This window comes from Enhydra lutris, unplaced genomic scaffold (genome assembly GCF_002288905.1).
Source record: "Enhydra lutris kenyoni isolate GAN:26980312 unplaced genomic scaffold, ASM228890v2 scaffoldscaffold11, whole genome shotgun sequence".
Lineage (NCBI taxonomy): Eukaryota > Metazoa > Chordata > Mammalia > Carnivora > Mustelidae > Enhydra > Enhydra lutris.
In genome coordinates, this window is record NW_019154095.1 from 253,401 (window position 1) to 267,942 (window position 14,542).

General features: G+C 52.2%; 1 protein-coding gene across 4 annotated transcripts; it reads right to left on the reverse strand.

Moving 5' to 3' along the window:
- Positions 1-53: 53 nt before the first annotated feature.
- On the reverse strand, positions 54-14,199 carry LOC111144506 (zinc finger protein 705F-like). 4 transcript variants are annotated; one of them, XM_022498818.1, is made up of 5 exons: positions 13,812-14,199; positions 2,643-2,799; positions 1,958-2,084; positions 1,196-1,291; positions 54-412 (listed from the first exon to the last, which is right to left on the reverse strand). In XM_022498818.1, the coding sequence occupies exons 2-5, from the start codon at positions 2,745-2,747 to the stop codon at positions 267-269; spliced, it is 474 nt and encodes a 157-aa protein (XP_022354526.1). In that variant the 5' UTR covers positions 2,748-2,799; positions 13,812-14,199; the 3' UTR covers positions 54-266. The 4 variants fall into 4 exon arrangements, with proteins under 4 accessions (XP_022354526.1, XP_022354527.1, XP_022354525.1 ...); XM_022498819.1 differs by lacking the exon at positions 13,812-14,199 and adding an exon at positions 12,358-12,504; XM_022498817.1 differs by lacking the exon at positions 13,812-14,199 and adding an exon at positions 3,512-4,337.
- Positions 14,200-14,542: the final 343 nt, after the last annotated feature.

A 14,542-nucleotide genomic window follows, 5' to 3' on the forward strand; every position in this document is an offset into this window, starting at 1 on the left:
TTCTTTCGGTTCCTAATAGATTTTTACAGAATCAATGCAGTGTTTTTTCCCCTTTGAAGCTGAAAGTTCGGCTGCCGTGAATCTTTTGTTATAAAACACCTGGGTAGCATCTTCACTGGAGAGTTGAGTGTTTCTGAAGACATCATGTTTCATGCAAATAAACCATGTCTACAAAATTATCCTTTTGTGAGAGCCAATACTGTCTAAATCCAGGCTAATTTCTTCCCCAAACTCAATTTTTGACCACATTCCCTGACAATACGTGATTAACTTATCCGACTCCCAGGCCTGCAACACGGACAGGCACGGTCTGTCCTCAGGAGACTTACTATTATGCCGCAGTCAGATGGGTCCTCCTTGAAGATATCTTGCATAGATATTGTTTCTTCCTTTTTATAGCTGTTTTCTAAGCCTGAAATAATTGAAGACAGGAAGAGATAAACCTAAGGAATATCTTGAGTAGAGGAGAATTAAAGTGTTGAAAATACACAAGACCAATGTGTGTTTCAAACAGTCACCACTGCATGACCACATAACATGAAACTGAGAACAATACTGGTGAATAAACACACAAACTTTAGAATAATATCAACTACAAAAAAACTCAAAACACGGAGGACATTGCGAGATGGATAGAAGTGAGTTGGGGAAAATAGGAGGGGGAGACAAACCATGAGAGACTGTGGACTCTGAGAGACAAACTGAGGGTTTTGGATGGGAGGGGGATCGGGCGTTGGGTGAGCCTGGTGGTGGGTATTAAGGAGGGCACAGATTGCATGGAGCCCTGGGGGTGGTGCATAAACAATGAATCTTGGAACACACACACACACACACACAACATTAAAAAAAAAAAATCTCAAAAAAGAAAAATAAATAATGATGGGCTTTGCAGAAAACATGAGTGGAAATCATTACCAAAAAAAAAAAAAAAAAAAAAAAAAGGAGAGAGAGAGAGAGAAAATCATGACAAAGACCACAAGGTGAAATTTCACCTCCTGTGAGGACAGGAACATCTCTTCCCCGAGGTCAAATTCAAGTACAGAGCAGTAATGACAGGGCCTGAGGACTGCGGCAGGCTTCCTGGCCACTGGTCTTCTGAAGTTCTCATTCGCTCAAGCAAACGTGCACAACATCAGTGAGATCCTGCTCACTCACTCGCTAGACTTCTCGCACAGAGCCCGTGTCCCCAGCTCACCTGGATTCCAGCCTTGGGCAAGTCCTCTGTCTTCCCTCCACAGCTCCCCTCCTTGCTCCCACTGGGAAATCACATCTGCTTGGAAAAACTGACAGCCTAGATCAATGGGAGAATGGTACGTAAATTTATGGAGGAAGGACCATGTGCACCCTGCACAACAGCCCAGAGAATAGCGCCTTCAACACCGGAAACATCAACAATGGTTCTCAGCCTGACCCTCCACCCCAGTCAGTCAAGACCTTTGCTTGCGGTCAAGACCCCAGCTCAAAGGGGTGCAGAAGGCTCTGCGTGTGCATCCAGAAAGAATGAAATGAATGTTCTCACAGGGTGGCTACCATTATTTCCAAAGGAAGACGATAACATGCGCTCCACTAGAATACACCGTGGCGTTTTATGCGGAAAGTGGTACAGGATGTTTGGTTTTCAACTGTGCTCAAACTTCACCATAGCGCCCAGAGCAGAAAATATGTAAGATATTGATTTATTCATCCAAAAACTATTCACTGTATTCCCAGCATTATTCTGGGTCTTGGAGAAAGTGCAGTAGAAAGATACACAATTTGAGCCAAAAAGACTATATCCAAATTATTATGTAACAGACCTGATGAAAATAATTTATAAATTTCATCAAGTCAGAACAGAAGGGCCACAGAGGAGTACAAGTTAGGGCAGAGAGCCACTGGAGTATGTGGAAGCAGCCCTGCCTACAGCTTTATCAATCAATAGATGAACAAGCAAACGGACAGATGGTGGTGGACTCACCCACGGACACCAGATGAGTGATGTTCTCCAGCATCACATCAATGTACAGCTTCCTCTGCGACCTGTCCATCAGGGTCCACTCCTCCTGGGTTAAGTCTATGGCTACATCTTTGAAGGTCACGGACTCCTAGAACATCACAGACAGTATGTTTCAACAGGCCCGTGCTCAGTAATCCACAGGAGAGAACTGTCAACGGGATACTGATGGCAAAGGGGGAGCGGTGTGGATAGGTCAAACTCCATGTGTGGCTCAAATCCCACATGCTCCCGTGCTGACCTGCCTGTGCCTTCCTGACACACTGAGAAACAGACACATACAGTAAGCACAGAACGACTTCATGATCACAGAATCTCGATGTAAGATCACCCGATGATTTCCCAATAAACTGGTGATTCTGACTAGCTGGTTGGCAATTATCACCTCCATTAGACAGCACTGCGAGGCACCTGGCTGGCTCAGTGGGAAGCGCATGTGACTCTTGATCCTGGGTCAGGTGTGCGAGCCCCGGGTTCACAGAGATCACTAGAAGGACAAATGTATACAGGCTGGGGCTGTAATTTCTACTGAGCTAATGTGCAAATGCTTCTCTCACCACCAACAAGGGCCACACAACCGAACGGTCCCTTCCCTACAAACAGGCAGAGACGCATGAAGCCAGGCCCACCACGGGCATACAAAACTCACTTGATCTTTAGAAGAGATCAGAGCAGACAGTATCGTGAGGGGCTCCTGGGGCTGCTCTTCTGGAGGGTGGCCCCACAGTGATGCCTCTGGCAGCGAGCTCTCCATTCTCAACAGCAGCTATCCTCGGATCAGTTCTCTGTGTATTAATCCTGTTTTTCTGTTCAAAGGCAACAGAATTCTCTCAATTAGTTCCAGCCTCTCTTGGTCCTTCAAAAAGTGCTTCAGTATTTTAAATTTTATTTTAATTTCTACACATATTCTGCCAAATGCACAGCTAATTTTTAAAAACTACTCCCCAAGCACTGTTTTCAGAGTTCCAATTTTAACAAAGTTTAATCACAAAGAGAGAAAGTGAGTGAAAGAGATAAGGGTAGTAGAGAGAATTTTAGTCATCTCTGGAAGCTTCCAAACTTCAAGTATATGTTAACCGAACTTTGTAAGTTTAAAATTGAGAGGAAAAATGGTTTCTTCTTTCTTCTCTTACACACAGGTTTCTTGCATTCTCTGGAAAACAGCGCGAACACCTGTCCCCTCCGGCACCAACCATGCCCCTCACCACGTTACTAATACTAAGGAGTACACCATCTCCCAACTAAGACCGCACAATGGATAAGAAAATCCTGCCTATCTGTCTTCTGCAAGGACACCGTGAACGGAGAATGAGATACATTCGTGTGAATGTTGCGAAGGAGAGGACTTCCTGATCAATCCCTGACCAAACGCAAGTATCCGTGAGTCCTGAGAACAGTTGAATGGAGCCCAGATCCCCAAGCACAGCCCGATGCGCTGAGAGGACTCAGGCCAAGAGAAGGCTTCCCATCCATGGGCAGCAGAGCCTCCTTCCAGAGAAATATCCCATCTCTACTCACCTGCAGTCGCATTCTCAAGAATTCCGCCACCCCCTCGCCTCCTCTGGAGCTCCAGTCACACAGAGTACAAGCAATATGCTGGAAAAGCTGAGCAAGGAAAGAGAAGCCAAGAGACTCCAGTCTTACCCGCCATTCCCAGACACCATGAATGTGAATCCCGGAGACCCCTCATGCAACCCCGACTCCCCCTACAAGAGCATGCCATGGGCCCTCAGAGCAGTGCAGGGGGCTCTCACATCTGCCTGAAGCAAATGTGAAAAGGCTTCAGCTACCACTGCTAGTAAGTAAAATATGAATATTCTTTGCTATTTTCAGACAAGGGAATGAAAATCACTCAATTCATAAGTTAACCAGCAAGTTGTTTTTGTTTTTTGAGGATTTTTTTTAAGATGTTATTTTAGAGAGAAAGACAGCGGGACCAGGAGGGACAGAGGGAGACCCCATGTTGAACATGGAACCCGACCCAAGGCTCGATCCCAGGACTCTGAGATCAGGATCTAGCCTGAAACCACATGCACCACCCAGGCACCCCGCAGACAAGGAAATGAAAATCAGTGAGCTTAAAAATTAGCCAGGAAGTTTTTCATAGGGTTATTTAATTCCTTTCCTGATCCCCAAACCTAAAAGCCCCTGACTTAGAAAATGTAGAATGCAGGCATTATATGAGGAAATTTATTTATTCAATCTAACATTTTGGTAAAGTTGTACCTGTAATACTATCCTACATTAATCAACAGCACAAACAACACTTCAGTATTTCACAAATCCTATATTTAACAATATTGTAAACTTGGGGCGCCTGGGTGCTCAGTGGGTTAAGCCTCTGCCTTCAGCTCAGGTCATGATCTCAGGGTCCTGGGATCGAGCCCCGCATCGGGCTCTCTGCTCGGCAGGGAGCCTGCCTCCCCCCACCCCTGCCTCTGCCTACTTGTGATCTCTCTGTCCAAAAAAAAAAAAAAAAATTTGGGATGCCTGGGTGGCTCAGTGGGTTAAGCATCTGCCTTCTTTGGCTCAGGTCATGATGCCAGGGTCCTGGGATCAAGCCCCATATCAGGTTCCCTGATCCTTGGGGAGCCTGCTTCTCCCTCTGCCTCTGTATGTGTGGATCTCTATCTCTCATGAATGAATAAAATCTTTTTTTAAAAAGTCTCTTAAAGAAATAAAAAACACAAAAATATTGTAAACTTTATGGGGTGCCTGGGTGGCTCCATCAGTTAAGCGTCTGCCTTCTGCTCAGGTCATGATCCCAGGGTCCTGGGATCGAGCCCCAAGTCGGGCTCCCTGCTCAGTAGGGAGTCTGCTTCTGCCTCTGCCTCTCCCCCGGCTTGTGCTTTCTCTCAAATAAATAAATTTTTTAAAAAATAAATAAACAAGTTTTGGCAAACTAAATTCGTACCAAGATTTTGTTAGTACTTAACTGTATTTCAGGGAAAAATGGTATTATATCACAAACAAAAGTAGACTTAACTCACCTCCTTATACCTAGACTCCAAAAAATAAGGAAGACAAAATAAAAGTTTAATAAATATGATTCTCTGCTTGGAAATTTACACACATTCATTAACCCTTACAAAGACTGCTGGCTACAGACTGAATGCCCCGCCCCCTCTGCCCCACACAAATCCACTCCTCAAAGCCCAACTTCCCAACGGGGTGGTGCCTGGAGGTGGTTTAGAGGTAGTCATGACAGCAAGCCCCCAGGAAGGAACCGGTGACATTATTAGAGGAACACACCAGAGCTCTCAGCCACGCTGGGACTCAGTGAGCGCCAGGCTTCTCCAAGCCCAGAACGAGGCTGTCACCAAGTCCCAAATCTGCTGACACCTTGGTCTTGGGAGTTTCCAGGCTCCAGAACCGTGAAAGTAAATGTGTGCGGTCTAAGCCACCTCGTCTGAGGTCTTTGTTACCAGCTGCCCAGAATGACTAAAACATGAACTTCTGTAGCAAACGACACGAACGCTGTTTGCTGTTTCGGAAAGCTTTAGTAGTGTGACGAACTTCCACAGCTAAAGACTGACACAGCTAGCACTTGAATTTGGTCTGTTTCCCCAACTCCAATTTCCACACACGGTCCTCTTCAGGGGTACAAGCCACCCCTCGGTCTGGGCAGGAGCGTCGTGTCAGATCACGAACCAGAGATGCCTGCAGCAAGCCCTGCTGGCCCCCCTTCTGCAGCTGCTCGGAATCACTCCGCCTACCTGCGGCCCCTGTAGCCTGCCAGCCCTTAATTCCACCATCTTTACTGCCCATTTCGATCCCCATGGACTCCCTTCCACATGCATCCGCGACAAAATAATGCAGTTCTGTTCCAACTGCGTATGCAAGCCCTGCCCAGTGCCTGGTTACGTGGCTTGTGCTCCGAAATACGGAGATCGAGACTCCCACTTGGTTAGTTCTGCCCCACCCCCCTGATCCAGCCATTTCTTCCACCTGGTTAATGACGGACACCCGGTAACAGACAATAGTCTTATTTCTCAAAATCCAAACATTCAAACACATAGTCTTTTTTTCACACCAGTAACTAATTCTCTGGCAGCGACCGGGTGTGTCCTGACACTCTCTTCCTGGAGTCAACATCAGATCCCACAAAGCCCCCCTCTACGCCACATGCCAGCCACAAAAGTAGCACTGGCCTATTCACACTTCTGCTGGGCATACCGCAGGCTCAGGAGTTCCCACAACCCCCCAAATGAGGTTTGGTAATTTTCTAGTATGGCTCTAGAATCTAGCAGAAGCTTCACTTAGGCTTACTGGTCTGTTATAAAGGACAAAAATGAGTCGTCAGATGAAGAGGTACATGGGGGAGGTCCCAGAGGGTCCCCAGTGCATTATCTCTGTCCCCGAGGAGGTGGGGTGCATACCCTCCAGCAGGCGGAAGCTTTCGCCAACCTGGAGAGTCTCCAAAACTGGCTGGTTAAGAGTTTGTAGAGCTCGACCTCCAGCAAGCTCTCCCACCCCAGAGGCCACCAGGTGGGCTGCTACATCTACAAGCACAAATTTATTCTTAACACTCTCCAGCTTTAATTTTTTTCATGCTTCCTCACTGGCCCGGAAAGCCTCCTGCTTGCTGCCCCAGCCCATTCACCCAGCTCCCCTGACTGTGGTCTGCTCCCAGCTCCTGGGGCACAAAAGGTTTTGCTTGTCTCAGCAATACACAACTTCTGTTCCCATGAAAAAACTAGTCTCTCAAATTATTCGTACCTCCATGAATATTCCTAAGACTTTGCTCAAATACATTTTTTTAAAGATTTTATTTATTCATATTGGGGGGTGGGGGAAAAGCACAAGTAGACGGAGAAGCAGGTTCCCCAATGAGCAGGGAACCCGACATGGGACTCGATCCCAGGACCCTAGGATCATGACCTGAGCCAAAGGCAGACGCTTAACCAACTGAGCTACCCAGGCACCCCTGCTCAAAGAAATTAACTAAAATATCTGTATTTTACACAAGCTTTTTCCTAAAGGATTTAACATCCTTTAGGATTATGTACACAGCTTTTTTAAATTTCTTTAAATTATCTTTCCTAAATTAGCCTTTAAACATCACACAGTCTGACAATCCATCCTTCTTATTCTCTAGTAAAACTACAGTCCGGCACAAGCCTTGTTCCGAGTCCCCTCCTGCACACGCCTCTCTGCGGGAGAGGTCATCACTGCCGCAAGAACACTGCAGCGTGACTTGGCAGGCAAGACCGCGGCACAAGAGAGAACCCTGGAGACTAAGCACTTCATTACCTTAAATGCTTGCTATAAAAAGAACACTCACTTTTGAGAGTTAGTATTGATTCGCTTTTATATTTGATATAAATTCACAAAGAAAACAAGACAAATCATTCTTTCTGGAATCAAATGCCTGTGCCTAAAATGAAAATATACTGCCTATTTTCTTCAGAAGTAATTTATTCTTTTATATATTAAGGTAGGTCCTAAGCCTTACCAACTTTTTCGTTTTATTAAAAAATATTTGAAACACATCCTATTTATGGGAAAATTAACACTGAAAGTATAAATTATTCTTGGAACCTATAATATTTTGAAGCATGTCAAGTATTACAGTCACTAGGATTTCAACAAAACCTGACTTGAAATGGGTGCTAGATGGTCTTTCTCTCTTCCCAGGGGCTAAGGGAAAAGCAGAGTCTGCACAAAGCCTTCATTTGCCTGCATGGAGATGACCAGGAGCAGGTGCTGAGGGCAACTCCCGGGCCCAGAAGGATACAACGTTCCCCCCCACCATGTCTTAAGTACAGGCACACCTCGCTTGGTGCACCTTGAAGATAGTTTTTTACAAAGATGTGTGGTGACGCAATGTTGACTGGCACCATTTTCCCAATAGCATTTGCTCACTTTGTTATCTCTGTGTCAAAATCTGGTAATCCTCACAATGTTTCAAATATTGTCACTATTATATTTGTTATTGTGATCTTGATGATACGTGTGTTTGATGATACTATTGCACTTGTTTTGGGGTGCCATGAGCTGTGCCTGTATCAGATGGCTAACTTAATGCTGTGGGGAGCCTGGGGGGCTCCGTCAATGAAGCGTCTGTCTTCAGCTTAAAAAAAAAAAAAAAAAAAATTCACTGTTGTGTATGTTCTGACTGCTCCACTTAGCTGTCCTCCCATCTCTCTCCCTCTCCTTAGGCCTCTATTCTACAAGACACAACAATATTGATCTTAGGCTGATCAATAACCCTACACTGACCTCTTAAGTATTCAAGTGAGGAGTCCTGCATCTCTCACCACATCAAAAGCTAGAAATGATTAAATGTAGTGGGAAAGGCCTCCTGTGCACAACAGTTAGCCATGTTGTGAATACAAAGGAGAAGTTTTTGAAGGCGATTAAAGGCACCAGTCCCGTGAACACAAGAATAAAAAAGTGAAATGAAACAAAGTTATTGCTGATACGGAGAAAGCCTGAGTGGTCTGGAAGGAACACACTCCCCTGAGCCAAAGCCTGATCCAGAACAAGGCCCGAATTCTCAGTTCTGTGAAGGCTGAGGCAGGCGGGGAAGCTGCAGCCTGTGGAGCTTGGCTGGTGGGATTAAGGGAAGCAGCCGTCGCCCTGACGTGAAGGACCAGGTGAGGCCGCAGGTGCTCACGGAGACGCGGCAGCAGGTCACCCAGGAGATCCAGCTCAGAGAACTCAGGAAGGCGGCCACACTCAACAACCGACTGCCAGTGTAGACCAAACAGCCTTCTGTCGGGAGACGACGCCATCTAGGACTTTCACAGCCAGAGACAAGTCAGTGCCCAGCTTCAGAGCTGCGAAGGACAGGCTGGCTCCCCTGTGAGAGGCTGATGCAGCGGTGACCCTACGTGGAAGCCAGTGCCCACGTCCCATTCTGAAAATCCTAGGGCCCTTCAGCATCGCGCCCAGTCTACTCTGCCTGGGCCCTACAAATGGAACGACACGGCCTGGATGACGGTGCGTCTGTCTACAATATGGTTCACTGAATACGGTAAACCACCATCAAGGAACTACTGCTCAGAAATAAGATTCCTTTCAAAATGCGACTGCTCATGGACAACGCACCTGGTCACCCAAGAGCACTGATGGAGATGGACCGTGAGAGTAACGTGGTTTTCATGCCTGACACAGCATCCATTCTGCAAAACAGCAGGGGAAATGGGGACACAGACATGGGCTCAAGACCCAGAACTTTGATAAATTATAGGGGGGAAAAAGTTTACAAGGATCTCTATAGGAAAAAAAAAAATCCAAAAACAGTAGAGTTCCCCCACCCCCTTTAAATTATAGGCTCAGACTGCCTGGGTGGCTCAGGCGGTAAGTGTCTGCCTTAAGATCTCAGGGTCCTGGAATGGAGCCCCCCCCACCTGCCAGGCCCCAATGCCATCGGGCTCCCTACTCAGTGGGGAGTCTGCTTCTCCCTCTGCCTCTGACCCTACCCCCTACCTGTGCTCTCTCATTCTCTGTCTCAAATAAATTAATAAAACCTTTTAAATAATAAATTAAAAAAAAAAAACTGTGGGCACAGTTATAAATATGAAAGAGTTGAAAAAGTATTTGTTGTTAGGGAAGAAAAGGTGTAGTGCTGGAAAAGCAACGACAGTAGAAACTGACAAGTGCTGCTGGCAGTCGTTCATGAAGAGGACTGGGGAGACCAGTCCAGAGAAAGAGCATGTGCAAATGTCCTGAGGTGAGGCAAGCCTGACAGGCCCATGAACTAGCAAGTGGTCTGTGCACTAGAACAGTGAGTCACAGTTACGTCCCTCTAGTGACACTTAACAAGTGAGGGTTGTTTTTTTTTTTAATATTTATTTGTTTGACACAAAGAGAGAGATCACAGTAGGCACAGAGGCAGGCAGAGAGAGAGGAGGAAGCAGGCTCCCCGCTGAGCAGAGAGCCCAACGAGGGGCTTGATCCCAGGACTCTGGGATCATGACCTGAGCCGGAGGCTTTAACCCACTGAGCCACCCAGATACCCCAACAACTGAGGTTTTAATATTACATTTCATTTCTGTTTTGTTCAGTGTTCATGTCTAGCAAACAAATGCTAAAATCCGTTTGTACATTTTTCTGGCAAACAAAAGACCACATGGAAGCTTCTCTGTAAAAGGAAAATGGACAGAAGCGTTAAGATACACTATCTGACACAGAGCTCCTTACATTCACCCCAATTCAGTTATATCGGAGAGGCAGAGAGTCAAGAAGGGAGACGCTAATCTTAAAGCAACAAGATTAAAGATATTTGAATTGGGTCTGAGACAGTTGACTTTCTACTGCTGGTTCTTTCTGTTCTTCAAGTTAGCAGTCCAGGAAAATCGGTATTTATCAGATGTGACGTAAGCAGTGATCATTTCAGAAAACAGTAAGAGAATATCAAATCCCTATGCTTTCCCCCGAAGACACCCACGAAAAAACCCATACAAAGGCAAAATTCCCATGATTATGTGAAGAAATTCACAACCTCCATGAGAAGTGGTCTAAGAATAATCTCCCTTACAATAAGCACTGCTTCTGCAGGGATGCCTCTTCTCCTGCAGAAGGGATGCAAGGAAACAGACTCAGACGTGGTGCAGTCTGGTTTGCTCAGACACCCACCTCACCGGCTCTGTTTGTCACAGGGAGCTATGCAACCCATACTGACTCAAGAGCACTCCCAGGCACATACTACATACAAACCTAAACGCTGAGGATGTGATGGAGAAGGTGGCCCCAAGGCTGGATGGGTTACACAGAGTTCTATCCCTTGATGCCTATGTAAGCAGAGAGGCGATGAAGGAAAAGGGAAGGGAGAGTCCAGATGTCAAGACTACTTCATCACCCATGGCATAAAGTCCTGGCTCCTGACTCAGAGTCCACCTCCCAGCAGGTCTGAGAAGGGTAAGCTGAGCCCAGGGGAATGGAAATTTGGAGACTTGGAGGAGCACTGGGCCCCCCTTCTTTCTAAGGACTCCAGAGTGGCTACTGTTCTATTGCCTAACAGAAAAATATCTTCCAAATTCTCGATTGATTTGAGCTCAAATATTAGTATTTTTTAAAAAAGATTTTATTTATTTATCTGACAGGCAGAGATGACAAGTAGGCAGGGAGGCCAGGCACAGAGAGAGGGGGAGGCAGGCTCCCCGCTGAGCAGAGAGCCCCATGCGGGGCTCGATCCCAGGACCCTGGAATCATGACCCGAGCCGAGCCGAAAACAGAGGCTTTAACCCACTGAGCCACCCAGGCGCCCTCAAATATTAGTATTAAATCAATGTAAAAGTTTTGAGAAAGCCATGGGGCGCCTGAGTGGCTCAGTGGATGAAGCGCCTGCCTTCGGCTCAGGTCATGATCCTGGGGTCCCGCTCAGCGGGAAGCCTACTTCTCCCTCCCACTCCCCCTACGTGTGTTCTCTCTCGCTGACTCTGTCAAATAAAAAACAAAATTTTAATAAAAAAGATTTCTGTGTGAAAGCCAGAAGGGCGTCCTCGCTCATAACCGATCTCTGGGAGGCTGTGCCGCGTGAACAGATGCGACCTGGTGTCCGATTCCAACCCGCTCAAGCCCCGGTGTTTCCAAAGAAGCCATGAAAAAGGAGATACTAACTTCCATTTCCACGCTGCAGTCTACCAAGGCTGTACATGAAACTACTGAAATCTGAAATCCAATCTGACGACTGCTTTTCCACTCTCACGGGACACCTCCCTACAATGGAGGCTCGCCAGGGACAGCTGCGCGGCGAGCGCAGACCCCGCGGAGGAGCCGGCGCCCCGGGACCTGACCTTGCACGTGGACGCGACTCCACAACTCCGCGGCGGGGAGGAGGCGCCCGCACCCCGGCCGCGCCGCAGCCAATGAGGAGCCACCACACTTCAAACTCCCGGTCTCCTCCAATGGACTTTTCGTTCACAGCGACCTTCCCAACTTACCCCTTTCCTTCCGAAAACCCCTGCCTCTCCTTTGTTCCCTGCTGGCCCGAGTCCCCCGACGCGGCTCTGCCCCGACGGCGATTCCGCCCCACACCCCAACGCTCCCCGCTGGGAACGGCCGGCGGCCCACTTCCCGGTTAACAATGGGGAACAATGAGCATCCGTGCCGACTGTCCTCGGATGCGAGGAATTAATTTCTCATTAACGAAAAGCAAAAGCTACGCATTTCCTACACGGCCCCCCCCGAACGGAAAGCAGACCCCGACCGCAGCATCCCCACTTCCCCACACAAAACACTCCGAGAGCCCCGCCGACCGCCGACCCCCGCCGCCGCCCCGCGCCGCCCCAAGACCGCCCCGGCCGGGCCCCCGCGCCCCGCCGGCCCAGACAACAGGGGCCGCGCTCACACCTGTCACCCCAACCGGGGCGCGTCTGCGCACGCGGGGCACGAGGCCGCGCGCCTCCCGGTCTCACCTGGAAGTGCCCCCCAACAGCTCCCGGGCGCAGAGGAGCGGCGGCCGGCTCCCGCGGACACCGAGCAGCCACCAACCGACCCGAGCGGCCAGCCGGCCAGCGCGCGCCACCGACCGTGGGGCCGACCGGAAAGTCTGCGGCCGCGTCTTCCTACCTCCGGACGCAACCGGCCCCGGCCCCGCCCCACGCCGGCCGCGCCCCGGCCCCGCCCCACGCCGGCGTCCCGGCTCGCCCCACGCCGGCGTCCCGGCCCCGCCCCACGCCGGCCGTGGCCCCGCTGCTCCGCCGACGTCGTGGCCCGGCTGCGCGCTCACTCTCCCCAGGCCCCGCCCCACGCTGGCCCCGACCCCGCCCCCCCACCGACGTCCCAGCCCGGCTCCGCGCTCGCCTTCCCGGGGCCCCGCCCCACGCCGGCCGCGGCCCCGCCCCTCCGCCAATGTACCCGCTTCGCTCCGCGGTCGCCCTCCCCTAGCCCCGCCCCTCCGCTGACGTCCCGTCCCCGCTCCGAGCTCGCCCTGCCCGGGCCTCGCCTCACGCCGCCCGCACCCGGCCGCGGCCCCGCCTCTCCGCTGACGTCCCGTCCCGACTCCGCGCTCGCCGTCTCCAGGCTCCTCCCCAAGCCGACCGCACCCCTGTCCCGGCCAGGCCCCTCAGCTGACGTCCGGTCCCCGCTTTCCGATTACCCTCACCAGGCCCCGCCCCACGCCGGCCTTATCCCGGCTCTGGCCCCGCCCCGCCGCTCTGTCCAGTGTCGGCTCCGATATCGCCCTCCCCAGGCCCCGCCACACGTTGGCCGTGCCCGCTCTCTGGCCCCGCCCCACGCTGGCCGCGCCACTCTCTAGCCCGATCCCGCCAACGGAACCCGCCCCTACAAGCCCCGCCCCCAGAAGGCTCCGCCCCAAGTCGTAATTTCCTGGCGCCAGAACTTTTCTTGGCGCGAAGGATCCCCTGCGGTGGTGGGTGGGCGTTGGCGTTGGCGTTGGTGGTTCAAAGCTGCGCTCCGCCGCCGCGTCCCCGCCCGGTCCTCCCGGACGCCGCGGGCCCCGTCCCGCCCGCACGGAGCTCCGCGGCGCCCTTAGACGCCCCGAGGCGGGCACTGGGGCCGAGCCAGCGTCTGTGCGGCCGGAGTGGCTCCGAGGCCTGCACGCCCGGCCTTCCCTGCGGCCCCGCCCCGCGTCCTCCCTCGCGACGCGGATCCCGGCTCTGCACGCCCCCCCACCCCGTAGCCCGCTGGCTCCCGGGCCGCCCCGCACCCCCCGCCCCGGCCCTTGGGACTCTGCCCACCCCGGTCCGATCCTCGCCGGACACCCGCCTCCCCACGGTCGTCCTCCCGCGGCCGGGTCCTGCGTGCGGCTCTCCCGGGCCGCCCGTCCGCAGCCTCCGCCGGCGGGGACACGACCCCGCCCGCGAACGCCGCGTGCTGCGGGGCCCCCAGACCCGGTCCCCAGCCGTACCTGCCCGCGCGATCCCGCCGCAGACTCAGCGGCTGGGCGGCCGGCGTCCTCGCTCCATCTCCGCTCGCCGAGTGGGCGGGGAGACGAGACGAGCGGCCCAGCGGGAGAGCCGGGGGGACGCGAGTGAGGCCGAGCGAGGAGGAGAAGTGGGAGGTGCTACGGGCTGGAGCCGCGGCCGGGCGCGAGGGCCCTGGGTGAGCCGCGGCGGCCCGGCGGGGAGGGAGGCGGGGCGGCCGCGGGGAGGACGCGGGAGTCGTGCGGCTCCGAGTCTCCGCATCACTTTCCCCTTTCAGCGGGTTGTGCGGGGCCGGCGGGGAGGCCTCGGCGCTTTCCCTGCCGCGCTCCGTGTCGGAAGCACTAGTGCTCGCCCGTGACGTTGCACCGTGTCGTATACCCTGCGCGGGAGCTGGGAGCTTCGTATTCGCGGCCGGGCCCGGTCAGTCGGCGCGGCGTGCGGCGGCCCGTGACTAGGCTGGCTCCGACCGACTGCGTGTTTCTTCGCGTTTCTTTGTCCTTTTTCCACAGATGTTGAGGGATGGGCCGGGCTGTCCAGCCGCTCTTGCGCCGGCCCTCGGGGGGACACGTGCAGCTCGTTCCCGGGTTCTGCTGAGGACAAGGCGGTCTCCCCGGTGTCTCCCCGGTGTCTCGGGGCGCGTGGCACCTCCGCGGCCCCCAGGCCGACACCAGCCTCCCGCCCGTCCAGGGCAGGCTCCCCCTTGGGCAGCGGCGTC

Excerpts from the sequence above, each read along its gene's own strand:
- LOC111144506 (XM_022498818.1), bottom strand. The coding sequence starts at position 2,747 with ATGGAGAGCTCGCTGCCAGAGGCATCACTGTGGGGCCACCCTCCAGAA. Across the intron at positions 2,085-2,642 it reads TGATCTCTTCTAAAGATCAA|GAGTCCGTGACCTTCAAAGA; the intron begins GTGAGTTTTGTA and ends GTGATGTTCTAG. Across the intron at positions 1,292-1,957 it reads CACTCATCTGGTGTCCGTGG|GCTGTCAGTTTTTCCAAGCA; the intron begins GTGAGTCCACCA and ends CCATTGATCTAG.